The sequence below is a fragment of the Hemicordylus capensis genome, chromosome 3 (assembly GCF_027244095.1).
Source record: "Hemicordylus capensis ecotype Gifberg chromosome 3, rHemCap1.1.pri, whole genome shotgun sequence".
Classification (NCBI taxonomy): domain Eukaryota; kingdom Metazoa; phylum Chordata; class Lepidosauria; order Squamata; family Cordylidae; genus Hemicordylus; species Hemicordylus capensis.
The window spans coordinates 29,715,804-29,741,640 of NC_069659.1; the positions used below are offsets into that span (position 1 = coordinate 29,715,804).

At 46.0% G+C, this 25,837-nt stretch overlaps 1 protein-coding gene across 1 annotated transcript in view; it reads right to left on the bottom strand.

Moving 5' to 3' along the window:
• Positions 1-16,564: 16,564 nt before the first annotated feature.
• LOC128350309 (vitelline membrane outer layer protein 1-like) overlaps positions 16,565-25,837 on the bottom strand; it is a 381,353-nt gene continuing 372,080 nt past the window's right edge. The window contains exons 3-4 of the mRNA XM_053308410.1: positions 17,927-18,030; positions 16,565-16,913 (exon numbers count right to left, since the gene is read on the bottom strand). Of these exons, the coding sequence (XP_053164385.1) occupies positions 16,619-16,913; positions 17,927-18,030 (399 nt within the window). The 3' untranslated portion in view covers positions 16,565-16,618. The remainder of the gene's footprint in view (positions 16,914-17,926; positions 18,031-25,837) is intronic.

Here is a 25,837-nt window from a genome sequence, read left to right on the forward strand (position 1 = left end):
TCCTGAAAACAAACAGAGAAGGAGATGTGCTTATTTCAGTAGGGAGCATATTCCAAAGCCCTGGGGCAGCCACAGAGAAAGCCCGGTCATGGGTCGCCACCAAACAAGCTCTCTAGAGGATCGTAACAGGCAGCAGGGTTTATGACAAAGGAGGTGCTCTCTTAGATAGCCTGGACCCAAGCCAGTAAGGACTTTATAGGTAAGGACAAGCACTTTGTATTTCACCCAGAAACCTATTGGCAGCCAGTGCAGTTCTTTCTAAACTGGTGTTATGTGGTCCCTCCATGTTGTCCCAGAGACCAATCTCGCTGCCGCAGTCTGTACCATTTGTAGTTTCTGGACTATGTACAAAGGCAGCCCCACATAGAGCACATTACAGTAGCCAAGCCTGGAGGCTACCAGCCTATGTACCACTGTTTTAAGGTCATTCGCCTCTAGAAATGGGTGCAGCTGACGTATCAGCTGAAGCTGATAAAAAGCGCTACTAGCCACCACCTCAGCCTGAGAAACCAGGAAGAGCTTTGGGTCTAGGAGCACTCCCAAGCTACGTACCTGATCTTTAAGGGGGAGTGTAACCCCTCCAGAACAGATTGAAACCATCTCTCAGATCCCGTCCCCCAACAGTCAGTACCTCCATCTTATTTGGATTCAATGTCAGTTTGTTATCCCTCATCCAGCCCATTACTGCCTCCAGACAGTCATTTAGGGAAAATATGCCATTTCCTGATGAGGTCGGCATGGAAAAGTAGTTCTGGGTGTCATCAGCATATTGATAACAGCCAGCACCAAAACTCCTGATGATCTCTCCCAGTGGTTTCATGTAGATGTTAAAGAGTATTGGAGACAGTATGGAGCCTTGTGGAACTCCATGCTTCAGTTCTCACTTAGCGGAACAACAGTCTCCAAGTGACTCCATCTGGAATCTGCCAGAGAGGTAGGAGCAGAACCACTGTAAAACAGTGCCACCCAATCCCACCTCCCTCAGGCGGTCCAGAAGGATACTATGGTGAATGTTATCGAAAGCCACAAAGAGATCCAAAAGGATCAGCAGAGTCACACTCCCTCTGTCGATAGCCAGTTGGAGATCATCCATCAGGCCGACCAAGGCAGTCTCAACCCCATAGCACACACGAACGCCAGTTTGAAATGGGTCTAGATATTCTGCATCATCCAAAAATGCCTTGAGCTGAGAGGCCACCACCAGCTCAACCATCTTGCCCAACCATGGAAGATTATAAACAGGTCTGTAATTAGCTAACTCTGTGTAGTTCCCCCCCCAAAAAATGGTCTAATAATAGCCTCCTTAAGACAAGCAGGCATCCTGCCCAACCTCAGAGAAGCATTTGTAATATTAACCAGACCCTCTCTGATAATATGATTATCAGATGTGATAAGCCAAGTTGGGCAAGGGTCAAGAGAACAGGTTGTAGGACACACAGTCCAAAGCAGTTTGTCCACTTCCTCAGGAGTCACAAACTGAAAATGATCCAATCTAACCCTATGAGAGGAGTTGCTAGACTCTGCAGTAACTGTGGAATCCAGCTCAGCCTAAATCTGAGAGATTTTATCTGCAAAGTCATTAAAAGTGTCACAGTAAGTGACTGATGGTTCCAAATTTAAATTCAAGGGGGGTGAGGTACATACTAGCCCCCTCACAACTCCAGACAACTCAGCTGGACAATTAGGAATCTAAGCTAAAATGCCTCATGGAAGTTGATTTATTTAGAAACATACTTTATTGCTCTTTAAAGTTAGAAACACCATACCATAGTTAATCTGCTTAGTAACATATCTTCATTGCTTTAACAATGTATTTCTCTTCCTGTATTCCACTTTCCTCAAATAAATTCTTCTCTTATATTTGTAAACTACAACCTTATCTCAGCCCAGTCATTTCCCAAGTCCAAATGTTTGCACAAATTAAAACTGGTGGAGCTGACCCCCTTTAAGATCGAATTCCCCCACAAAGCCTGAACACTGGAGTCTGACCAAACACTCCAGGGCAGTTCCATTAACAGTTATCAGGAGAAAATTATGCCAGAAAAATGCCTCGTTTGAAGTTTGACTATAAAGGAGACACTTTGGGAAAACTAAAGGGGAGAACCCTCCACCTGGAACCAGGACTTGCAGGCGCCACGCTTCTCATTCCTAAGTAAGCAAAACTAAGTCTTGGAATCTGGCCAACTCCAAAGTTACTTAGACTGCATTAGCACGTAACATGAAACCAGAGTTTGCCAAACCCACATTTAATTTTTTTAACCATTATTTGCATCACAGACGTCCATCAAACTGCAGCCCAGCAACCTCCAGTTTCAGGGTAGAGGAGTCCCTCCCTCTTCCTTGTCCACCAAGACCACATCCCAGCAAGCTCCATAGCGCTCAAATTGCCAGACTGTGGGCAAGGCATCAGAATGTCTGCAGGGCTCAGGTATTGGCCATGATCTTCAAAAGGTCATGCCAAGCGCGATCATGGCTTTTTGGAATGGATTGACCGGCCGACCTCAATAGGGAAAGGGCATTTAAATCTCTTTAAATGGCATGCAAGCCCTTCAACTGGCGGCAGTTGCACCACTGCCCATGTAAGAGATGTGCACCAAGACAGTCTGGCACAAGCACAATTGCTGGCAACAGGGGAATGCTGAGGGGCACCATTTTTCTGTTACTCCAAGAAGGCATCATGATGACTTCCTAAGAGGGCATACGTATATGACAGAGAGCAAAGGATCCTGGGATCTGGTCCCCTGTGACCAAGGATGCTCTCATGATGGCCAACCCCGGCAAAGCTGTCCAGGGACACCAAATCACATTCCTGACCTGTGTTGGCTTGCTGCCCAGGGATTAGCCCTCTCGTGAGATGGCCAATCCACTGGAGATGACCAGAGTCTCCTAGACCTTCATAAGGTAGGCCAACCAAATAAAGGGGGCCCTGCTTGTGTGGGGCCCCCGTTCTCTCTGGTTAATAATAGAACTGTTACACAGTAGCCCCCTCCTCTCCAGGCAACCCGTTCATGCAACCAAAGGAGCATTTGCCTCTCCATGTGTCTGGGTGGTGCCAGGCAGGCAGACTAGGGAAACACCAGGACTGGGGATAGATCTTCACTCTCTTTTGCATTTCCCAGGTTCAGACCCACATTGTAGCATATGCACATTGGCTGCTGCAGGAAATCGCAGGAGAGCGGACCCCTATTATCAGCAATCCCAGAAGAGTAGGGTCACTGTGCTCGGCAAAAATATACAAGGATATGTTCCCATGGCTGGCCAGAGTGGCAGAAGGCCTGCTTGGGCTGCTTCTTCATGGCAGTCACTAAGACAGGGAGAGGTGTTACTGGGATACCCATTCCTGTGGCTTGCTTGGGTGGAGCAACCAGGCTGGGCACCATCTGCTCAGTGAGGTTCCCTATGAAGAAGTCTTTACAAACCAAAAATCCACAACACATAAAAATTCCTAAAAATTCACCCTTTGCCTGATGCTTTTGGGGGTTGTGTGGTAGTTGGCATCCAAGGGGCCCTACCAACCAAACCATTTTGGTATCCCTAGGTGCTACCCATGGGAAATTATGGGCTGCTAAAAATCCCCATTATTCCCTATGGACAAACCTTTTAGAACTGGTTTGAGCTCGTTCAAGCTTGAACAGAACCATGGGTTGATTTGACAGAACCAGTACTTCAACTGGGAGACCCAGTTTGAGCCCACTTCTAACTCAAACTGATTTGCAAAATCTGATTTTGTTCACATCTCTATTTGAGGCAAATAGCAGTCACAGGGGGTCCAATCGAGACTGGCAAGGATAAACGCTTTCCCCACAGTAGTCACTGGCCCGCTTCATATGTAACGCCAACCCAGAGTTAAACGTGGCAGAGGTTGGTTTGTTTGTTTGTTTGACAGACACATTTTTATACCAAAATATAAGTTCTCTGGGTGATTTACAAGACAATAAAAACAACCAATAAAAATATTAACACATTTCAACAATTAAAATTGAAAATGATAAAACTATTAAAACACAGTTAAAACACAATTATAACACAATTAAAACACTATCTAATTAAACTAATTAGGTTGGAATTCCAGTACATCTGAATGCATGAAACCACAGTTTTGTGGCAAAAGAGACCTCTGGTTTGCCTCACCAAATTCACAATTGAAACTTTGTTTTGCACAAAGGTTCACTGCTGTGACCTCTGCATTGGCCACCAGAACTTTCCTTCTAATTCTGGACACCGCCAAAGCCAGTTTTGCACCAGTTTGCAAACCGCAATCATAAAGAAGGCACGCTGCTCTATGCCAGGGAGGTGGCAGATCTATGCCGGCAGTGCTTCTCACTGGCAGCTTCTCGGAGTAGCAGCCCCGCCCCTCCTGTCACTTATACTGCTATGGAGTTGCCCAGCAACAGGAACGCAGCGACTCCCCATTGCAGCCTTGCCATCCACTAACAGGTTTGTCTGAATTTATTATTTGTCTGTCTGTCTGTCTGTCTGTTTGTTTGATTTCTATACCACCCTTCCAAAAATGGCTCAGGGTGGTTTACACAGAGAAATAACAAATAAATAAGTTGGATCCCTGTCCCCAAAGAGCTCACAGTCTAAAATGAAACACAAGATAGACACCAGCAACAGTCACTGGAGGTACTGTGCTGGGGGTGGATAGGGTGAGTTATTCTCCCCCTGCTAAATAAAGAGAATCACCACGTTAAAAGATGCCTCACAATGTTAAAAGGTGCATGTGCCTGTGGGAGGAGGTTTCCCATGGCTGTAGCCCCAAGTAGGGATCCTGGAGAAGCTAAGTTCAAGTTTTTTAACAGAAAGGTTGAGGGTGGGAGGCCCAGCCCCTTTCCCCTTGGGGGTTATCAGTCCTAGTCTTACTCATGAGAACAACCATATGTGAGGAGTGGCGGGGGGGGGTACTCTGAGATGTTATTGTTGCATTCTGCAACCCTTCCCATCTGTGAATACTAATGTAAAATTTACTAGGTGGTATTTGAGCGCTTGCCACCCATTATCCCATGGACTGCTCTCTCACGAGAGTGCCAGGCCACCAGATGCTCAAGACTGAGTGAGGATACTCTATTGAGGAAAGCTGCAAGGACGGGTTTCTCTACAAGTGCTGTACTGGTCCTGGCAACTGCTGCCAAGTAGCTGTCAGCAGCCCGCCTGTGGCGGCTGTGGACGTGTGCACCCTTGTGGACGTGTGCACCCTTGCCCATGCCCCTGAAGGGCAACCCCACTGTCCTGGAGCAGCAAGAACCTGGGGCTCTCCTCTCCCAAAAATTCCCACACTGGCAGATCTGCATATGATGCAATACCAGACTGGACCTGTTTAAAGGTCCATCACAGAACCTGGTCTCCCCGTCAGCAAAAGTTCTTGATGGGGGTGTGTCTCTTGGCCAGGTGTTAAGGGCAGCCCAGAGAAGGGATTTTTGAGCAGCCAAGTTCAATTTTTCTTACTTAAATACTGTTTTAATAGTTTTAACATTGTTTTAAAATACTGTTTTAAAATCTTAAATTGTTGTAATGCTTTAACTTTTTGCTGTCATTTATTTTAACCGTTTTAATTTTTGTTGTTATTTATTTGTTTTAACTGATCTTCTAACTTTTCTGGGTTTTGTTGTAAACTGCCCAGAGGTGTGAGTTTGGGGCAGTATGAAAATATGTTAAAGAAAACAAACAAACAAACAAACAAACAAATAAAATAAAACATCTGAACCCACACCAAGGCAGAAACCACATGTTCCCTCCAGGTGGGTAACCTAGATGTGTAACCAAGAATTCAAGTTGGCTCCTCAGCCCTAGAAAAGCTCCACCTTAGGATCATGCTACATCTGAATCCACACTGTTCATGAACTCCTAGTTTGTTTTTTTGGAGGGGAGGCCTTTTTGCAGCAGAGGATGTGTATGTGAGGAGAGCGGGGCTCATTAAGAGTACCCGGAGACTGATACTTAAGGTCCAAAAGGTTTCTTAGGGAAATTATGTGCTAAGACAGAAAGCCTGTGTCCTGCATCTAGCTACCTCATGGTGCTGGAGGGAGAGAGGAAGACGAAGGAAGGAGGTAGCCTGAGAATATTAGTCTACCTGACATGAGAGCTCAGAGAAAGGCAGCCATTATAGGCTAAGGCTACTTTATTGTGTAGAGACGGGTTCAACAAAAAGTACAGGCAGGAAGAATGAAGGGACTCTGTCTCCAGTTTATTATTTCTCTGTGTAAACTGCCCTGAGCCATTTTTGGAAGGGTGGCATAGTAATCGAATAAATTAATAATAATTATAATTATTATCTCTCTCTCTCCATCATCATCATCATCATCATCATTATCATCATCATCATCATCATCATTTCTTGTTTACACAGCCAGACAGGTGTTATTGACTGGTTTGTTTTATCCAGACATTGAGTCCTTCCCAAGGACCTGGGATGGCTGACTTTTATTGTCAGTTGTTATAGATATCGTTGCAGAATATAGGCTGTTCCCAGTAAAGCTGCTTTTTATAATTGGCTGATGGTGATTTCTGTGGCCCCTATGGTGTTGAGGTGCTCTTCAAGGTCTTTTGGAAGTGCATCCAGGGCGCCAATTACCACTGGGATTATTTTGGTCTTTTTCTGCCACAGCCTTTCAATTTCAATTTGTAGATCTTTGTATTTGGTGATTTTTTCTATTTTTTTTTCTTCTATTCTGCTATCCCCTGGTATTGCTGCTTTTTGTTGTTGTTGTTGTTGTTGTTGTTGTTATTATTATTATTATTTCTTGTTTACACAGCCAGACAGGTGTTAATGACTGGTTTGGTTTATCCAGACATCGAGTCATTATTATTATTATTATTATTATTAGGTTAAGTAATAATTATTATTATTTTAGTTTTAGTAAAACATATTTTTATACCACCCAAAACTTAGATCTCTGGGCGGTTTGCAAAACAAAAAACAAAAAAAAACACCCCAGAAAAGTTAAAACATTAGTTAAATAATGACCATAGATACATTAAAACATTGGTTAAAATAAATGACAGCAAAAAAGTAAAACAAACAAAAAACCACATTACAATTTAAAACCTTAAAACAATATTTTAAAACAGTGTTAAAACTATTAAAATCGCATTTAATTAAAAGCCTGGATGAACAAATGAGTCTTTAAAGAATTTTTTTTAACCTGTCAGAGATGGGGAGGCTCTTATTTCAGCAGGGAGCATGTTCCACAGCTTCGGGGCGGCAGCAGAGGAGGCCCATCTCCAAGTAGCAACCAGACAAACCGGTGGCAACTGCAGACAGACCTCTCCTGATGATCTCTATGAGTGGTGGGTTTCATGACGAAGAAGTCGTTCTCTTAAATACCCAGGGCCCAAGCTGTTTAGGGCTTTATAGGTTATAACCAAAACCTTGTATTTTGCCTGGAAACGTATCGGCAGCCAGTGTAGTTCCTTCAGTACAGGAGTTATATGGTCTCTCTGAGATGACCCAATCAGTGAGTTTCACTGCCATAACCTGAGGTTTTTTGGTGACAGTGTTCCGTTTGAATGTGGATACAGCCATAACTGTGGCATCATTCACTTTCTGGAACTGTAATCATAGAGAGGGTGGAGCAGACCCACTCAGGAGTGGGCCCGCTCCGTGCCTGTGGTGCTTCTCACTGGCCAGCCCTCCAAATACTTACCCCACCCTCCTGTCTCTAATCCAGCAAAGTAGTTGCTCAGCAACAGTTGTGCTAAGATGTCTTGTCCCTTCTCAGCCTGTCAAATGGCAAAGTCACAAAGGGTATACACCAATCATATTAGCCCTCTGACCCTTGTCCCCATCCCCCTTCCTGGCATTCAGGAGAGAAAGGGGATGGGATGGCAAGATGGGCACTATGTGCTTTGTTCTCTGAAAGTGAAGCAATCAAGATGTATATTTACAGGCACATGCACTCGAGGTGGAAACAGAAGCAGGGCAACCACATTAGAGTGCTGGCATGGCAACGTATGGAAGGTATTACTAAGAGAGCCTGCTTGGGGGCTCCCAGGAACACCCCTATTCCTGCTTTGGAGCTGTGGGCTTGTAGTCTCCAATTTTGCTGCTCAGATCGCACGGGACTGTGATATCTCCATTTGGTTTGCATGAGCTACCATGTAGATGGACCACTACCTGGTTAAGGTTGGTCTCACAGCCGCAATCCACCCCTGCAGGGGTGGTGGACCTATTAGGATGGTCCATCCAGAAAGGCTGCTGGACCCAGTGGGATTGCAAAAGGCCTTGAAGGATTTTGACGTTGGTGCGGCCGGTGATTCTGTCAATACCCTGGTAGGATCCTGGAACAGGGAACTCAACAGGACAGTAGACACGATTGCTCCCAAGCGTCCCTTCCGACCTGCTGCAAAAATGGCCCCTTGGTATACTGAGGGGCTGTGGGGGCTGAAGCGGTTGGGTAAGTGACTAGAGTGCAAGTGGAGGAGAATTTGGTCCGAATCTGACAGGATTCAGCATGTGACCCATTTGAAGGCTTATGCGCTGGCAGTGGGTGCAACAAAAAAGAGATTCTGGTCTTTGTGCATTGTGGCTGCAGGTTGACGCTCGGTGGAGCTATCCCGGGTTGTGAGGAGTTTGGTTTCTGCTCCTTCTACTTGCAAACAGTCACCAGAGTTGCTCTGCTGTGATGCCTTTAATGGGTTTTTGCAAAAAAGATCTCCTGTATTCGGGCTGACTTGGACTCCACTATTTCTGCAAGATCTATGGAGGAGGTGTCCAGCAATCCCTCTTGCAGTATTAGATTGGATCAGTTTCAATCTGTGATTCCTGACGATGTGGACAAGCAGCTTGGGGCGGTGCGGCCTACCACCTGTTCTCTGGATCCTTGCCCGACTGGACTGCTTCTATCTAGCAGGGAGATTGTTGGAGGTGGCCTACTTAATATTGTAAATGCATCGCTGAGGAAGGGTAGGGTGCCACCCTGCCTGAAGGAGGCAATGGTTAGACCACTCTTAAAGAAGCCTTCCCTGGACCGCTGAGCGATGGACAGCTACAGGCCAATCTCCAATCTCCAATCTCCCTTGGCTGGGCAAGGTGATTGAGCAGGTGCCGGCTGACCAGCTCTAGGCAGTCTTGGAGGAAACTGGTTATCTAGACCCATTTCAAACTGGCTTTAGAGCTGGCTATGGGGTTGAGACAACCTTGGTCAGCCTGAGGGATGACTTTTACCGGGGAATCGACAGAGGGAGTGTGACTCTGCTGATTCTTCTGGATCTCTTGGTGGAGTTCGATACCATTGACCATGGTATCCTTCTGGAACGCCTGGGGGAGCTGGGGATAGGGGGCACTGCTTTGCATTGGTTCCGTTCCTATCTCTTGGGTAGATTCCAGATATTGGAGCTCGGTGACAGTTGCGCCTCAAATCAGGAACTATTAGATGGAGTCCCTCAGGGCTCCATTCTGTCACCAATGCTTTTTAATGTCTACATGAAACTGCTGGGTGAGGTCATCAAGAGATTTGGTGCTGGGTGTTATCAGTATTCTGATGACACTCAAATCTACTTCTCCTTTTCATCTTCAGGAAATGGCATTCAATCTCTAAATGCCTGCCTACAGGCTGTAATGGGCTGGATGAGGGATAACAAATTGAAGCTGAATCCAAGCAAGACGGAGGTGCTCATTGTGGGGGCTCAGAATCTGAGGGGTGAGTTAGATCTTCCTGTGCTGGATGGGGTTGCACTTCCCCAGAAGGAGCAGGTGCGCAGCTTGGGAGTACTCCTGCACCCAGGCCTCACCTTGGTATCTCAGGTGGAGGCCATGGCCAGGATTGCTTTCTATCCACTTCGGCTGATTCGACAGCTGCGCCCATTCCTCAAAGAGGATGACCTCAAAACAGTGATGCACCAGCTGGTAACCTCCCGGCTTGACTTTTGCAATGCACTCTACGTGGGGCTGCCTTTTTATGTAGTCCGGAAACTTCAGTTAGTTCAGAATGTGGCGGTCATATTGGTCTCTGGGACAACCCCGAGAGACCATATGATGTCTGTTTTGAAACAGTTCCACTGGCTGCCTTGATGTATCCAGGCAAAATACAAAGTGCTAGTTATTACCTTTAAAGCCCTGAATGACTTGGGTCCAAGATATCTTAGAGAGTGCCTTCTTTTACATGACCCCCACTGCACGTTAAGGTCATCTGGGAAGGTCCATCTCCAGTTACCACCAGTTCATTTGGTGGCAACTCGGAGGTGGGCCTTCTCTGTAGCTGCTCCTGGGCTGTGTAATGCACTCCCATCAGAAATTTGTAATCTTAATTCTTTCCTGTCTTTCAAGAGAGCTCTTAAAACTCATCTGTTGGGCCTGGCCTTTCAGGGTTTTTAATTAGTTTTAATTGTTTTAATGTTAACCTGGCTTTCAGGGTTTTAATTGTTTTGATAGTTTAATTGTTTTTTAAGATGTTTTTAAATTGGTGTTTATATTTGTATTTCTGTTTTAATTGTTTTTATGATTTCTGTTGTTTAATTGTAAACCACCCTGAGCCAGCTCGGAAGGGCAGTAAAAAAACTGAACAAATAAATAAATAAAATAAATAATGAGCTAGCTCATAGGGCATGTCACTTGGCATTTAGACTGTTAAAGGATGGATCTCAGGTCAAGTTTAACCCAAGACTAAGGGTGACTATCCCTGCGCCCACCCCCTTGATTGCTCTGCTATCAAGCATGTTAATGACTGGCTCGGGGCACAGGAAGCTCACTTGTTAAAATTCCTAGTCACTCCCAAGGCGTTCTTAAAAAACCTTCACCTTGTACTGAAACGAAGCATAACAATGTATTCTTTGCCCTGTCCCTTTTATCTACCTTTTCAGAAAGATGTGGACAGCATGTCACCTCAGGGCAAAATGCTGGCTATTTCTAGTCAAGACACAATCAATAAGTGTATCTCTTCCTCAGATTCACCAGCTGTGTCTCATCACGGCTTGGCATTGGCACCTCCATCTTGCCTTACCTGGACTTTTGCTACTGTCCTGCTTGTCACCTCCAGACCAGCTCTTTTTCCTAGCCTGGTCTGCACAGCACTCTTGGCTGTGAAATCCTGGTCTCCCAAGATCAGATCCCCTTTGGGTTTTGCCTGGTTCCTGAACCCCTGTCTGGTCCCTGGGTTCCCGTTTCTGCCTGTCATGGAGGAGAAAGCAACCCTGGCACTGGCCGAGCTTCAAGGGTCCAAACACCCCAATGGACAGACTTAGGTAGTATCTAACCTCTGCTCTCAAGCCTCTCACTCCCCTCCTTTCTTGCTCCTTCTAAAACCCAAAGCTCTTCTCCCTAAAGACTATTTCTCTGGTCAGCATTGAGTGGACTAATTCGAAACTCAAGCCAAATTGCCTCATCTTTTTGAGCTTTAACCTAGTCCTTTTAACTTGTTTGTCTTGTTAGTTTGTCACTTAATATTGTGTTGCTCATTAATCATTATTTCTTTTCATGTACCCCTAAATCCTAAAATAAACATGATTCTATTTTTGTACTCCAACCTCTCTGTTCAGTTCTTTCCAAGATCAAAGATTTGAGCAAATTTATTCTGAGGTGGACTGCTCCATTCAAGCTTGTTAGATCCCCACACAAGCCTAAAACATTGCCAGGGGCATTTGCCAATTCCCCAGGAGCAGTTCCATTAACACAGGGCAGTAATACACGGGGTAGGGTTTAAAGGTCAGCTGCAAAAAGGAATTCTTGAATGGCGCTGCTCTATTTTTTGCACAATGATGCTGAGGAAAAGGCCCCAGCCTCTTCCACTTGGAGAAAAGTATGCAGTCCCTAGGTTTACTCATGAGAATGGCTGGGCAGCGGGATCAGCATTGCCCCAGTGAAAGGAACAATTCCTCATCTATGATAATGATGGATGCTGTTCCTGATTCGACTACCCACTCAAGAGAGTGTAAGGACATGAGGATTACCCTTCACAACTCATGTAAAGAACTGTCTGTGGTGACGGGGGTGGGTGTTGAGCTGAATCGCTAATAATGTGCAATGACATCCCTTCTAAGGATGTACACGGAACCGGTGTGGGGATGCTTGAAGGTGGGGGGATGACTTTAAGGGTGGGGTGGGTGCACTTACCCCTCCTGCCACGTTCCCCCTGCCGGCACTCCATTTGCAAAGGGTCCCTCGGGATGGCAGCATACCTCCCTGCTGCCCCGTTGCCTCATCGGTCCCTAGGCCAGCAGAAGTACCCAATGCGTCTGTGCATAGTGGGTGTGTGCATGTACACATCACTCATGTCACGTTTGCGTGCCCGAGGTGTGCGCTCACAAGCACAACATGCACATGCACGTGCCCATTGCATGAAGACTCATCAGGTACTTCCTCTGGCATCGGGTCTGATGAGGCAACAGGGTGGCAGGGAGGTACACTGTTTCCCTGAGGGACCCTTTGCAAATGCAGCATCGGTGGAGGGAATCCAGGGGGAGGGGTAAGTGCAGACTTGCCCGCCCTTAACATCATCTCCCACCTTCAAACCGGCAGATGGCTCATAAAGGGCCTCCGAACTGGTTTCGTGCACATTCCTAATACCTTTTCCCACAGACAGGTCTCTCATGAGAGTGTCAGGCCATGGAGACATAAATGAGGGCTGGGCAGCTGATGTCACCTAGCCAGGTTGCTGTATATCAGCAAGTCTCAGGGATGGGTACCCCTACAACAGCTCTCCCTGTCTTGGTGACTGCCATGAAGAAGCCATCAAAACATAGCCTCTGCCAGCCCATTCCATTTGAATATGTCCATCTTTCTTTTTGCCTGGAACGGCAACTCCACTCTTCTGGGGTCACTGGAAATTGAGGCTCCCCTCTCCCACATCGACCCATGGTGACAGATCTGCATATGGTGCCATTCTGGTCCAAACCAGGAAATTTACATGAGAGTAAGTATCCGTCCCAGGCACCAATGTTTCTCCAGTTTGCCCATCTGGCTACGACTGGACACATGGAGCATCAAAACCTCCTTTGGGTGCATGAAATAAAGATGGGGGGGGTCAGTGTGCAAAAGTACTATCATTAACCAGAGAGAATGGTGGCCCCACACTAACACCCCCCCCCCTTTTGTTAACTCATGAGCATTCAGTCCAATGGAAGACTGAAGGTTTTTAGAAACTTAAGGTCCTCCCCAGTAGACTTGCCTTCTCATGAAAGTGCTAGTCCCCTGGCAGCAAGCTGCAATGGGGGCAGCAGCATGGTTTGGTCCCCATAGATTGCTTTCCCAGAGTGAGCCATCACAAGAGAATCCTTGGTCACAGCAGACCCCAGGATCCTTTGTCCTCCTTCATATACATATCCCCTTCTAGGACGTCATCGTCGTGTTCTCTTCCCTTTCCTGAATAATAGCGCCCCCCCATCCACCCCACAACAAGAAATAGTGCTTGTGTGAGACAATTTTCTTGTGGGGTTCTTACAAGGGTGGTGGTGCAATTGCCCTGAAAACGGAGGTTGCCAGGCTTCAGTTGGATGAATGTCTGTGATGCAATTCACAGATTGAAAAATTATCCATAGTTTTAGCAACCTCCAGTTTCATGTTACATGCGAATGTGGCCGTAGCATGTATGCTGGAAAGTCTTGAACTGTTCAATTTCTTTCCATCATCAAATAGGGTATGTCACAGAGAAGAGCATTTTCCACCCTCCTAGCCATCTCTATAACTTTATCCAAGGTAGGTTTCCATTCCAATAACAGTTTTTCATGCAGTTTGGAGCAGTTTGTTTTCAGAACAATCTGATCATTGATCAGATCATCAGTAAAACTGGCAAATTCACAGGTTACACTTAAGGCACACAGTGCTGTGACATCCTGATCACTAGTTCCACCAGGCAGTTGGAATCTAGAATAGAACATTCAGCAATCACATTCAAAGTAGGGTTGAAATGATCATCTAAGGCTTGAAGAGGAGCTTCATAAGAATCGGCATCCCCTTCCAAGTTGGGGGAATGGGCCAATTATTATACATTCTTTGGCCTTCAGGGTCCAGGTAGTGAAGCAATGTAGCCTTTTATTTTAATAGAGTAAAATCATGGTCCTGTATGGTGACAAGGTAATTGCAGAAATTGGACCTCCATTGTTTCCAGAAAAGAGTAGGTTCTCCTGGGATGGACAAAAAAAAAATTGGTGGTGGAATCTGAGCCATAGGGATGTGCACAAACCCGGTTCACCTGGTTTGGTTCGTATTCGAATCGGGTTCGAACCAGGAGGGGGTGGTGGTTCGGTTTTGGTTTTGTTCGAACCACACCCTGGTTCCGTTCGAATTCGAACTGGTTTGAACAGATTCAAACTGCATCGAACCAGTTTGGACACCCAAAAATTGGTAGAATGGTAGCTGGCACCCAGGGGTACCTGCTGCCCAAACCCCAAAGCAATCGGCCACACGTACGATTTTTTATGAATTTTTGATTATTATTATTTTTTTCTCATAGGGTATCATGAGACTCGTACCAGGCCATTATACCTTATTGTGGAGAACCCATGTGTGCCAACAACCATGCAAACCCCGAAGCAATCAGACACCCCTATGATTTTTTTTAGGAATATTTGAAATATTTTAAATTATTTTTCTCATAGAGTATAATGGGAAACGAACCAGTCCATATACCCTATTGTGGAGCACCTAGGGGCACAAAAGCAGGGTGGGTGGAATACAGACAGGGGTGCCAGGAGTGGCAATTGGACACTCCTCTGATTATTGGTGAATTGTATTTTTGAATTCCTCCTAGTGAATAATTAGGATTGCCGCAAATGTATAGCTTCACGTTGGGGGGAAAGGGGTGTCATAGAGTGGAGTGTGTTGGGTGGTAGTTCCTAGGGTGGGCAAGGAAGCTATCAGAATTATTTGAAAGGAATTGGGCAAAGGGATGATCTTTAAGTGATTTTTGAAGTTTACGTGTCTTTAAGGTTTTTCTCCATAAAGAGGCATGGAGGTGTCAGCAAATGTATAGCTTCACTTTGGGGGCAAATGGGTGGCCTAGAGCAGTGTGGGGTTGGTGGTAGTGGTAGGTAAGCGCAAGGAAGCTACCTGAATTATTTCAAAGGATTTGGGCAGAGGGCTGGTTTTTGGTGAATTGTTGAAGTTTACGCGACTTTAAGATTTTTCCTCATAATAAGTTATAATGGAACTTTCAGCAGCCCCATAAGTGCACTTGGGGGGTGCTGGGGTGGCCCAGAGTGAGTGGTGGTGTAGTGCACATAGGGTGCCAACCACCCCAGGGGTTTCTAACCAATGGGGTACAGGGTTCAGTTGTTTCTGAAGAATTCTGAGTGAGGATTCTATAATAGCGAATTAGAGTGGATTCATGATGTCTCATTGAAAATCTCATTAAATATCGTACGAGTGTCCGATTGCTTTGGGGTTTGGGTGACAGGTACTCCTGGTGTCAGCTACCATCCTACCAATTTTTGGGTGTCCGAACCGGTTCGAACCGGTTTGAATTGAACCACCCCCTGGTTCGGTTCGAATTCCAACCTGAAGCTTGAACCTGATGGATGGTTCAGTTTGAATTCGAACCTTCAAAACACCCTGCTTCGATTTTGAACTGGTTCCAATTCGAACTGGTTCGCACATCCCTACTGAGCCATGCTGCAGTGGGCATCCAGTGAACAACAGAGTAAAGGATTAAGAAGGAAAAATTACATTCAGGGGTTGTGCAGGTCAGGAAGCTGGAGAAACAATCAGCAGCAGCAATTGTAGAATGCAGCAGTTCAGGAATGTAAATGTAGGCCCAGTAATGCAATGAAATGAAGTTGCAGGAACATTTACAAGCTTTGCAGGCTCAAACGCTTTGCGGGCTCAAACAACTCCATCATCTTCTCCTTTACCTCCCTTTCCCTTTCTGACTCCACCCGCTATACTCTCTGCAAGATCCCCACTGGAACAAACATCTAAACAAAAAAGCTTAGAAGATACTGGATAGAATACAACGCATTTCAAAATTGTATGCCAACTATAAATAGATACCAGTGATGGAACAGTACCTAGTCAGATGTTAGAGGCAGCATAAGGATTTTGAAGAGCATGACTCACCAGTATATCTCCATGTCCATTCACCAAGCCCTGCATAGTTTTCCCCATTGTTAACTTTTTAACCTTTTGTTGACTACCCATCCAGAAGTGATACATGGAGGCTGTTTACTTTTCACGAGCTCCTAGCCTAGGTTAGGTTGCTCAATGTGGAATGCATGTAGATCTATATCCATGTAGATCCCAGTGCTCCCACTCAGCCAAACCCCATTTCAGAGTCTGGCTCTTAACTAAGGTTAAGAATTCAGCTGCTGGGAACGTGTGTGTCTCCTAGTGCTGCACACAGCCCAAGGAGACACAGAGACAGGTGCCTAGAGTGACTGTCTGGTGGGGTAATCCCCCAATGAACCACGCTCAGTGCAGTGGTTTTCAGAGGCCGGATTCCCGGAGGCCGAGATGACATGTCCTGGCCTCTGGAGATCCACACTGCTTGGCGCAGTGCAGCAACATTCACTTGGTCATCTGGGGGAAGATGAGTTGGCCACCCGCCTGGTTATAAAAATAGCCCCATAGAATGTTAAGCAACTGAGATTTTTAAAAGACACAGACAACTCTTAGTTCAAGATTTAATTGTCATTGAGATTCATATTTTAGAATACAGGCAGCTGTGTTGTAAGAGACTGAGTGTCTTGTGGTTCAGTCACAGCAGTAGAACTTCACATCATTAAGAGCTGTTTTGTCACCAGGACCATAGTCAATATCCATCCTAGTCACTATCCCACATATGAAGCCAGGGGCACAGCTCTCACTCCAGCCCCCATACTTCCCCCAATTGTGTCCAAGACCTTCCAGAACAACTCCAAATTCACATCTGAAGCGGATATTGTTGGCTGCTGTATTGTCATACATCAAACGAGGTTTTTCTACCTGCAGAGAGAATTGCTGCAGGTTGCCTTGGGGGCAACTATCAATCTCTGTCCAAGTTCCCCACCTGCCAAAAAACACAATGATGAAGATGTCCTGAGAAATTTAGGACCAACAAAAGGAAGTACTTCTTCATGCAGCACATAATTAATCTGTGGAATTTTCTGCCACAGGATGTTGTGATGGCCACCAGTTTGGGTGGCTTTAAAAGGTGCTTAGACAAATTCTTGGAGGACAGGTCCACCAATGGCTACTAATCTTGATGACTATAGGCTACCTTCAGATTCAGAAGTGGGATGCCTCTGGATACCCATTGCAGGGGAGCAACAGCAGGAGTGGGGGACGGGGGTATGCCTTTAGCTCCTGCATGTGGACTTTCCAGAGGAACCTGATGGGCCACTGTGAGGCTATTCTCACGACCAGCAAAAATCGGGCTAGGAGAGCATAGCCCAATTTTTGCTGCTCGTGTAAACCCCTTGAGAAGCCCTCCCCTTAGTCCAGGTTAGCGGAGGGAGTGCTCCACTAAATGGGGTTAACGGATTGTGTGCTGCTGCGGCGCGGCTCCATGCTACAGCAACTCATGAGGAGACTCCCGACCGGGAGGCTAAAAAGCAGCAGCCTCCCTGCTCGGGGGTATCTCCAACATGCTCTGTGTGCTTGCACAGAGCATGCTGGAACTCCCAGGGGCTGTGTGGCCCCTGAACTCCCAAGCCTCTGCCGGCTCCATAACGGAGCCGGCAGTCGTGTGGGTGGCCAATCAGACCACCCAGGCAGGGCTTCCTGATTGTCTGTGGAGAGAGTGAGCTTAGCTCGCTTTCCCGCAAACCCTTTCAAAGTGGGTCTCACTGATCGTGAGACCCGCCTCTGTGAGTAACAAGATGTGGGGCTAGATAGGCTTGGGCCTGATCCAGCAAGGCTCTTATGTTATTTTGTAAATAAATCAAAAGCAAGTGTATCTATTCCAGTCATTCCTTGCACATCAGAGGAAGAATAACAGTAAAGAATTCAGCTGCACCCCTCCCACTGCCACATTCCATGCAACAGAGTCAAAGAGGAAAAGCAAGCAAAAAAGTCACTCACAGTCCAAATCTAGATTCAATGGTTGTGCCATCAGTACAGTGCAGAAGGATGCCATTCAGGCCTGTATCATCCTCCCACATATAAGGACCTTGGTAATTATCTACCTAGTGGAGAAGGAAGGAAGAGAAGGTGATGAACCTGTGGACAATACAAGGCGACAATATTTTCCACATTTATGCATGCCTCTGTTGGCTAGTTCTCATGATTAATAATCGGAGAAAGCACCTACCTTAGTTTGGGAGCTGTGTGTGCTCCCAATATTTGATTTCCTGTCCATTAAAAACAAGGTCAGAAGCGCCAGCAGTGATTGTGTGCTATGCGGAGGCAGGGTCAGAGTGTTCCCTCCTATCCAGCAACAGGACCCACTACCAGGGGAGGAGAGCTGATCTGATGATAGCAAGCATTAATTGACCCCTTTGCTAAGCAGGGTCCACCCTGGTTTGCATTTGAATGGGTTACTACAGGTGAGCATTGTAAGATATTCCCCTTAGGGGATGGATTGTAGCCACTCTGGGAAGTGCAGAAGGTTTCAAGTTCCCTCCCTGGCTTCTCCAAGACAGGGCTAGAGAGACTCCTGCCTAAGAAGCTGCTGCCAGTCTTGCCGGATAATACTGCAAGACTGTGTTAAGCTTGAGGAATGGGGTACCGGTATTAATGATGTTAAGGAGGCTGATGAAGCTTTGTGGGCGAAACCGCGAATATCCGGAAGAGCTGTTCGACTTTGCTCCATGAAGTTTGTTTTTCTCCATTAGGGCATGCAGTGGGCTTTATCTTTGATTCATGACATCTAATTTATGGAAACCATGCTCGACAGGTTCTCTGCAATCTGCATGTTTGTTATTTGAAACCTTCACTCCTGTGCGGATGGTATTGAGCATCTCTCATATAAGCCAGCACCCCCCTTTCTTTTGCCCTGTTCAGCCACATCCTTATATGTTCAGTTTGCATTCTCCTAAAGGGCATAAGGGGGTTAATTCGCTGACTGATGACGTCCACACCTCGTTGAGACCACGTTTGATGCGGCTTTTTTGTTATTTGGAATGATTTTTGCTCTTTAGCATTATTGAATATTTAATTATTGGTTCATTGTTTGCTAATATACATTTTCATTGTTTGGCTGCTTTATATTATTTGTATATTTGTTTTTCATTGTCACGGTTGGATTTCCTCCCCCTCCCCCTTTTTCGCCAGTCTGTGTAGACAATACTGAACTAGATGGACCAATGGTCTGACTCTGAATAAGGCACCTTCCTATGATCCTAAGTCTTTAATGGAATAGGAGTGAAGGCCCTCTGGCCCAGCTGCTGCTTAGCCCATGATCACTGCCAGTGGCTCCAACCTTGATTTTAACTCAAACATGAGCCGAAAATGGGAATCGCTCCTTAACTAGAATGGAAGGCTTCTCTAGCCCTATGCGTAGTCTGGGAGTACTTCTGGACCCAAACCTCTCCCTGGTTTCTCAGCCTGAGGCAGTGGCTAGTGGGGCTTTCTATCAGTTTTGGTTGAGATGCCAGTTACGTCCATTTCTGGAGATAAAAACCTTAAAACAGTGGTGCATATGCTGGTATCCTCCAGACGTGACTACAGCGATGCACTCTAGGTTGGGCTGCCTTTTGTACATCGTCCAAACATTGCAGCTGGTACAGAATGCAACAACCAGGTTGGTCTCTGGGGTTACCCGAAGAAATCATATTACACCCATTTTAAAAGAACGACATTGGCTGCCAATAAGTTTCCAGACAAGATAGAAAGTGCTGGTTATTTTCACAATGGAGGGAAGTAAGAAGTGTGGTCACCCAGGGATCTGTACTGGGACTGGTGCTTTTCAATTGATTCATAAATGATCTAGAAGAAGGGATAAGCAGCGAGCTGGCCAAATTTGCAGATGACAACAAACTCTTTCAGGGAGTGAAATCCAAAACGCATTGTGAGGAACTCCAAAAGGATCTCTCCAAGCTCGTGGGCGACAAAGTGGCAAATGCGGTTCAGTGTTGGCAAGTGTAAAGTGATGCACATTTGGATGAAAAACCCCAGCTTAAAGTATACGCTGATGAAATCTGAGCTGTCAGTGACTGACCAGGAGAGGGATCTTGGGGTTGTGGTGGACAGCTCGTTGAAAGGGTCGACTCAATGTGCAGCAGCTGTGAAAAATGCCAATTCCATGCTAGGGATCATTAGGAAGGGGATTGAAAATAAAACAACTCATGTTATATTTCCCTTATACAAAACTATGGTGCTACCACATTTGGAGTACTGCGTACAGTTCTGGCCACCACATCTAAAAAAGGACATGTTGAACTGGAAAAGGTGCAGAAGAGGGCAACCAAGATGATCAGAGGCCTAGAGCACCGTTCTTACGAGGCAAGACTACACCACCTGTGGCTTTTTAGTTTAGAAAAAAGATGACTGCGGGGAGACATGATAGAGGTCCATAAAATCATGCATGTTGTGGAGAAAGTGGATAGAGAGAAATACGTCTCCCTCTCCCATAACACTAGAACCAGGGATCATCCCATGAAACTGAGTATCGGGAACTCTAGGACCAACAAACAGAAGTACTTTTCCACACAACGCATAATCAACTTGTGGAATTCTCTGCCACAAGATGTGGTGACAGCCAACAACCTGAATGGCTTCGAGAAGGGTTTGGATAACTTCATGGAGGAGAGGTATATCAACGGCTACTAGTCGGAGGGCTGTGGGCCACCTCCAGCCACAGAGGCAGGATGCCTGAGTACCAGTTGCAGGGGAGCAACAGCAGGAGGGAGGGTATGCCCTCAGATCCTTCCTGTGGAGCAGCATCTGGTGGGCCACTGTGTGAAACAGGATGCTGGACTAGATGGGCCTTGGGCCTGATCCAGCAGGGCTGTTCTTATGTTCTTATGTTCTTACCTATAAAGACCTGAATGGCTTGGTTCCAAGGTATTTAAGAGAACACCTTCTTCTTCATCAACCCCACCACCTATTAAGATGATCTGGGGAGGTCTGGTTGCAGTTGCCACTGATTCAGTTGGTGGACACTTGAAATTGGGCCTTTTCCAGGATTGCCCCAGGACTTTGGAGTGCTCTTCCTAACAAAATTAGAGCCCCTCCTTCTCTGGATTTTTAAAAGAAGGGTCTGAAAACTTATCTGTTTAGTTAGGCTTTTAGTTTATAGTTTTTTAATGTTTATATCTGTATTTTAAACTGTTTTAATTGTGCTTTGTGTTTTAGATTGTAACCGCCCAGGGATTTGCATGTGGTATAGAAATGTGTGAAGGAAGGAAGGAAGGAAGGAAGGAAGGATCATGGTCATGAGAACAGCCCTTGCATTTTTAATGTGATTAGCACTGCACTCTGGCTCACAACTCAAAATGGATTGGATATTCAATGGGCTAATCCTCTCTAATCAAACGCTTGGTGTCCGTCCGTGGACGGACACCAAGCGTGTGTCCGTGCCTCCCTCGGCCGTTCTGCGCATGTGCGGAGCGCATGCGCAGAACGGTCGAGTCAGAAACGGACAAAGGGAACAGTCGGCCATGTTTGTGACTCTGCCCGGCCCCAGAGAGGACAAATGCGGCTGCGGCAGCCACTTGGAGGCAGAGGCGGCAGTGGAACCAGAGCACCCGCAGGGGTCAGTCAAAGATACGGCTGCACCAACCGCTTGAAAGCAGAGTCGGCAGAGGTACCAAAATACCCGTGGATGGCATTTTCTAAACCGTGCTGCGGAGCTGCCAGGCAACTGCTGCGGTTGCAGGGAGTCTGAGGCGGCAGCGGCTCCAGGACCGCAGCAGAGAATGAAGAGGCGGTGCTACAGAAAAATTAAAAACCGCAGCAAAAGAGAGACAGGCCAGTGGAAGAAGGAGAATGGGGGCTGCTTCTGATGGCCCTGGGGTGGCCGCTGCTGCTGCGAGCCGCCCTCTGCGTGCTGCTTCTCCCGTCATTAAGGGGAGCTTGCCTGGCCTGGGAGTGGGCTTCGGGACTGTGGAGTCCCCTCCACTTCCTTGCTCCCCCAGGACTGACACAGGCGGGCACTGGAAGAGCAAAGACGGCAGCAGCTGGCCCGCCCGCGGAGACAACTAAGACGGCAACGGGGAGGGCAGACGCGGCTGCGGTGGCTGCAGAGAGGCAGAGACGGCATCGGGTCCAAAAAAGACGGCACTCAGAAAAGCGGCTGTGTCAGCCGCTCGAAGGCACAGGCGGCGGAGGCAACAAAACACCCGCGGAAACAAAAAGTTTACAAAAGTTACACTAAGCACTACACAAACCCCAAAAGCACAAAAAGTAAAAAGAAAACTAATAGCAGGATCAGAACAAATATTCACCAGAAATGTGGTGTATAAAGAAATACTATGAGGGCAGAGGGGGAGGGGGAAATAAAGAAAATTAATTAAACCAAAAAAAGCCTCATGAATATGTAAGAACAAAAGAAGGGATAAGGAAGAGCAAAAAAAGGAGCAAGGGAGAGGGAAGAGAGAGAAAAAATGGTACAGGGAAACAAAAACCGAAAAAGAGGAAGAGACAGAGAGAGAAAGAAAACGACAGACAGGTAAAAAAAAAAAAACCTTAAAGGGGAGAAAAAAAACTAGCGCCCGTTATTATAATGGGCTTAAACATACTAGTTAAACAATAAAGCAATCTTAGCTCTAGTCATGTGCAACTGGTTACACACAGCAACTGTTGACCATAGATGCGGATGTGTATTCACATCTGTATCAAAACACATTTGCATGCATTAGGGATATGCATGGAACCTGTTTGTCTGGTTCAGTCCAATCCCGGTCCGGACAAACTAGGTCTGGTCCGGTTTGGCCAATGAACCAGGCCAAACTGGTTTGTTCAGGGGTATACTTGTAAAGGGGAATCCAGGGAGGATTTCCCTTTACAAGTAAAGGAGGATTCCTTAACTTGAGGTGGGGAGACCATGAAAGGGTCCTTAATACCTTTTATTTTCAGGCCATGGCAGAAGCCACAGTGGCAAAATGTCTCCATAGGTTGTCAGGGGTGGTGACAGGGGCTCCTCCAAGCCCCCCACTGGCCTCCCAAATGAAGGGGTGGGACCAGACCGGGCTGTCATTCAGGAGCCGGCGGGAGGGCTTGGAGGAGTCCCCGCTGCCTCCCCCTGCTGCTTCTGGAGACTCTCTGCCACCACCACTGCCAGCTGAAGATAAAAGGTATTAAGGATGCTTTCTCTCTCCCCCGCCCCCTTATGTTAGGGAATCCTCCTTTACTTGGAAAGGAGAATCCTCTCCGGATTCATTTTTACAAATATATCCTTGAACCAGGCCACGAACTGGTTCTTAGAACCGGAGCCGGTCTGGTTTAAACTCAGAGTGCCCAAACCAGGCCAGTTCGATTTGACCCATGATTCGAATCAAGCTGACTTGCACATCCCTAGCATGAACGTTTGCATCTACTTTTGCTATGCAGAGAAGCAAACTAAATAAGAGAAATGAAACATTGCTTTTGCCTGGCCTAGACACTCCCGCATCTGCTGACCTGTCCCTGTCCCTCTGTGTTCTGCAGGATTTTTCTCAGGTCAGGTATGCAGCACAACACCAGACCTGAATTGCTTCCACACTATCAGTGTTGTCTGGACTTGCCATCTTTTGTAGATTCACCTTTTGCAGAGCTCTGATTCTTTGTACTGCAGAGCTCTGATTCTCTGCAAGTGCTCCGCAAACCCCATTTTTCTGCTCATGAGTTGCTGCGGCGTGGCTCCATGTCGTGGCTACTCATGAGGAGACCCCTGACAAGGAGGTTGAAAAGATGCCTCCCAGCCTGGGGGTCTCTCCAGCATGCCCTGCATGCTCACGCAGGGCATGCTGGAGCTTCAGCTGTTCATTCAACAGCTGCAACCACCTATTAATGTTAGGGAAAAATGAAAGAGACAATGAGGTGGTTCCCACGATCGGTGGGAGCCACCTGGGGAGGGTTTGTGGGAAGAGTGGGCTTAGCCCGCTCTTCCCGCAGATGAGCAGACAGTCTACTCTGGGCTGCCGCAGCCCCCAAACTCTCCAGCCCCGGCCGGCTCCATGACGGAGCCGGCAGTCATGTGGGAGGCCGCTGCAGTCGCCCAGAGTATACTGTCTGCTCGTCTGCAGAAAGCGTGGACTAAGCCCACTCTTCCCACAAACCCTCCCCAGGTGGCTCCCACCGATTGTGGGAACCACCTCATTGTCTCTTTCATTTTTCCCTAACATTAATAGGTGGTTGCAGCTGTTCAATATACACACTCTCTTTTATCTTGCACTTTACTGTATTTTCTTCAAAAGTCAAAACAAACATCTTTGTTTGGACAACTCTCCCTTCATGTTTTTTCTTACATATGTTTTGCCCAGGGTTTCAATTGGTTTTTATTATGGTGCATGGCTTCCAAGTGCTCTTAATACCTTGCCTGAGGTTGTAAGAGCTTTGTGTTTAATTTGTTTTTACCTACACATTATAAGAGGTCTTAAATCTTGTCAGATTGCTTACAGCCAGAGATATGTGTCCCATATGCAGAATCCCATCACCATTTCTCTTCATTCTCTGTTGGTCTTTGTTCCACCAGAATATAAAATAATCCAAAAGGATTCAGCAACATCTTTACTCTGAAGGACCATTTTCTCTAGTTTATTTCATTGAGCAGTTCAACAGTGGGAAGCCTCTCCACAGATGCAAAAGTAATCATCATGTCCAGGTTCTTTGCCTACAAACTCTTTTGTTATCCCACAACCTACTGCTTCACAACTGGGCTCATAACCCAATGCTGCAGAGAAATTACTTAATCTCGATAAGTAATAAATAGTACTGGAAGCAACTCTAACTGAGAAACAAGAGTTTGATATTTACTACTAACTAAAAGCACAGGTTAAAAAACTACCTAGAGACTTCAGTTGTGGATAGTATACAAATAAGAGAGAGAGAGAGAGAGAGAGAGAGAGAGAGAGAGAGAGAGAGAGAGAGAGAAACAATAAACAGACTAACAGTCTCTTATGCAGAGAGAGGGAGAATCTCTCAGTTTGAAATCAAGACAGAAAATAGTAAGAAGCAGACAAACAAAACTGTAACTTTTATTATGGGCTAAAGATAAGAAGATGGTCAGTCAAGCTATTAAAATGCTACAACAACAACTTTCTATGTTGATAGCAAATGAACTTGAACGGAATTTGAAATATGTTAGACAAAGGACATTCGAGTTCGCAAATAAACCAGGCAAGTTGTTAGCTTGGAAACTTAGATTTGAGAAGAAGAAAAATTATATATCCAAAATACTTACCCAAAATGGGCTCTCTTATGATGGAAAGGAAATAAGAGTGGAATTCTTTAAATATTATTCAGAATTATATAAAGGCAAAATAGTTGAAGATAAAAAAATTGAGCAGTTTCTTAGGACCCAAAATATTTCAAAACTTACTAAGGAACAAATCGAAATTATGAATGCTCCAATAACAATCATGGAAGTAACAGAAGCAATAAATCAAGCTAAGCCCAACAAGGCCCCAGGGCCTGATGGACTGTCAGCTTTGTATTATAAGCCATTTAAAGATCAAATCTTACAGCCTCTTCAATGGACTATGAATGAAATTTTACAAAAAGGCATTATGCCAGATTCGTGGAAGTATGCAAATATTGCAGAAATCCCAAAACCAGATCAAGACCCAACGTTATGAGCCCCTGGTGGCGCAGTGGTAAAACTGCCGCCCTGTAACCAGAAGGTTACAAGTTCGATCCTGACCAGGGGCTCAAGGTTGACTCAGCCTTCCAGCCTTCCGAGGTCGGTAAAATGAGTACTCAGAATGTTGGGGGCAATATGCTAAATCATTGTAAACCACTTAGAGAGCTCCGGCTATAGAGCGGTATATAAATGTAAGTGCTATTGCTATTGCTAGTTAAAAACTATAGACCAATTTCACTTTTAAATAATGATTACAAACTCTTTGCTGCCAT